The following is a 2,942-nucleotide window of genomic DNA, read 5'->3' as shown; positions in this document are numbered from 1 at the left end:
AACTGTCTTGATAGTTCTTGTGTTCATGTAATTCAATTCCATAAAATGGGATTGAGATGAGAATGTAGGTGGTGATAGCTCCAGTGTGAGCATATCTGTCTTAGTACTACTTTGGATATGACAGTCTGGTTAGCTTATCCAGTTCTAAGAGTTTGAGGTGAATGGTTTATAGTCAAGATGTGGTGCTGTGCCAGGACATACTTGGTCTCAGAGCACAGGCTGTGTGGGCTTAGGGCAGACAAAGCTGAACTGGCACTGTGCAAGCAGAGCCCAGTGCCAGATGCAGACCCATTGGGGCTGGCTGTGGGACTAGGGTAGCACCACTTGCAGGGTAGGGCCTGTTACTTAGGACTGCTTGAACACATCTGTATTGCTTTTACACTCAGGCTGGTGTGTCTGCCTGGAGGTGTGCTTTGTGCACGTGGCAGCTCAAGTGTCACAGCCTCCAGGATCCTAGGTGTCACATTTTGCTGTTTAGCTGTGCCTGTATTGTGTGGTTAGAAACTGTTCTGAATTTCTGCCAAAAAACTCTGTCAACAAAAGACCTGGTATCAAAAAAACCCCACTGGTGTAACTTGTAATTTCCATGGTTTTCTCTGGTTCTTACACTTGCTCTTTAATGTGGAGGAAATCTAATGAAGTTTTCAACTTTCCAGGTTGCTACTTCAGGTGTTAAACAAGGACCAGCTTCCCAGGCAGCACCTCAGCAGCCAGTAATAGCTGACAAGCAGGCAGGTCATGAACCTGCCTCCCCACGAAGTCTTCAGCGTTCAAGGTATATTGAAATACTTCTCTCTTTTTTTTTTCTTTTTTTCCCCCCCTCTGTATCCAACGTGTTGTATATGTTGCAGTTAGTGGATTCTTCTTTGGCCTGTTTATTGAACATGTGGTTTAACTCTGCTGCTACTGTGAGGATGCAGCTAAATATTTTTGTTACAGAGGTAATGTGGCAGATTTTCCATTTTAGAATAACCACAAGAATTCCATTCGCAGAAGCAAAATAGAATTCATATTTTTGCCCTGTCACTGGAGTCAGTTTTACAAGTGATTCCTTATGTTGTGATTTCAGAGTTTGGAGTTTGTTTCTTTTTGTGCAGTTATGGGATTAAATGCTTTTGACTCTGTGATTTGCTTAGTGTTAGATGTTTGTGGTGTCTTGCTGTAGTGTAATTTGGTTTTTAAATCAGTAAGAGTTTTTGTCTATCAGGTGATTTTGCTGCTTTAATGAAAAACATTAAAAATTAAGTAAGTCTCATAAATGCTTTTCCTTGGCCAGACATTTTTGGCAGCATTGCAGCCTATTCAGGGATTGCATGATACAAACATTTAGCCACTGATTTTAGAAGGTGGATTTAGAATCTGTATCTTGTGTGAAATTTGTCTTTTGGGAAGATGGACCCTTCATGCTGTTGGATGCTGTGCATTTTGTCATATTGGTTCCAGGGCTGTAACCAAAGACCTGTCGTGAGGTCCTTTTGTGATGGAGTTATGGTCTAGAATTGTGACAGGAAGAGGTTGCAGGTTGACTTCTTTACAAGTCCTGTAAATCTACAGAGTGTTAGACTTCTTAAAAGATGGATTTTTAGAGTGGTTGAATAAGGTGTCTGGTATGATATTATAAAAGCAAACAAACAGAAAAACACTCTTCCATTGTCAGCGTTCCTGAAGCTACACAGTGGTGCTTTCCAGATCATAAAATAGTGAGGTCCTTTTATCTCCCCTTCTGGGACTAGTCACAAAGGGGACCTTTGTTTGTGTCATCAGTGAACTAACTTGTTGTTAGATTTCCAAATCTGTGTTGGTTTTGGCTGTTTTTGTGTGGAGAAGGGAGTTGTTTTGTGTTTCAGGGTTGTTTGGTACTGGGGTTTCTGCTTGTTTGCTTGGCAGTCCTGTCCCAGTAACTGACTTTGCTGGAGACCCTGTAGTATTGATCAGCTTGAGGGTACAAACAGAAGCAAGTCAGTAGTTTTTGAATTTTTAATGTTGGCTGTTTTACAGATGTTTGATTCTAATTCTTGTCAGATTACAAGCCTACAACTCATTTGTCTCTTCGGGGGGAATAAAGACAAAGTGTACCAGGTCCAGTCTTCAGCAGTCATGGATGGTGCTGTTTAAATCTTTCTGAATTGCAGTGCCAAAAATAAAATCATACTTTGCAGCATGTACCTTTTTAATAAAGGTACTAGACCTTTTTATAAGGAGTGGTTAAGTTTAGGGGATAGCTCTCTCACAGACCTTCCTGTTCTTTGCTTGTCACCCTTTCCCCATAGGAAAACTCCTAAAAAAGTCTTACTCTTGGAAGTACTTACCATGGCCTGGAGCTTGTGTGAGTTGGTACTAGTGGGCATGTGGCCTGCTAATCCCTACCCCACCCTCCCTTTGGGTTACAGAACTTTCCTGCTCTGGCATAACCCTTACCCACAGTGAGTTCCCTCTGCAAACCATTGCTCCATTTGGCATCAGCATTTGGCTGGACAAAGCTGAGTGTGTCACAGCAGCTGTGCTGCTGAAGCAGGAGGTTGTGCAGGTAGTGCTGTCCCTTAGCTGGGGGGGAAGCAGCCCAGGAGACTCTGTGTGTGCTGGTATGAAAGGTATTGTGACAATGTTGGTATTGTTTTCTGTCCTTTATCTTTCAAATTGGTGCATGTTTGTGACTGTGGTATATTGTGTATCGTGAGCTCATGTGCTTCAGTTTTGTTTGGAAGTCTCTCATTTGCAAAAAGTGGAAGATTATGGAACAGGTGACTTGGGAAAACCTGTGCAACTCATGTTTTCGTCTATTGAGTACAGTGGAGTTGAATCAAAATGGACCAGCTGTCGTGGTTTAACCTCAGGCAGCAGTCAAGCCCCATGCAGCTGCTCACACACTCCCCCACCAATGGGATGGGGGAGAGAATCAGAAGGGTAAAAGCTAGAAAAGCTCATGGGTTGAGATAAAGACA

The 2,942-nt window shown here is 42.6% G+C and overlaps 1 protein-coding gene across 1 annotated transcript in view; it reads left to right on the top strand.

Annotated features, from left to right (window-relative positions):
- LOC103800631 (WW domain-containing adapter protein with coiled-coil-like) overlaps window positions 1-2,942 on the top strand; it is a 22,410-nt gene that overhangs the window by 6,335 nt on the left and 13,133 nt on the right. The window contains exon 4 of the mRNA XM_009073016.1: window positions 657-775. Within this exon, the coding sequence (XP_009071264.1) occupies window positions 657-775 (119 nt within the window). The remainder of the gene's footprint in view (window positions 1-656; window positions 776-2,942) is intronic.

This window comes from Acanthisitta chloris, unplaced genomic scaffold (assembly GCF_000695815.1).
Source record: "Acanthisitta chloris isolate BGI_N310 unplaced genomic scaffold, ASM69581v1 scaffold16590, whole genome shotgun sequence".
NCBI classification, from domain to species: Eukaryota; Metazoa; Chordata; class Aves; order Passeriformes; family Acanthisittidae; genus Acanthisitta; species Acanthisitta chloris.
Note: the sequence above shows the minus strand (reverse complement) of the source record. Positions and strands in the feature narration are given on the sequence as shown.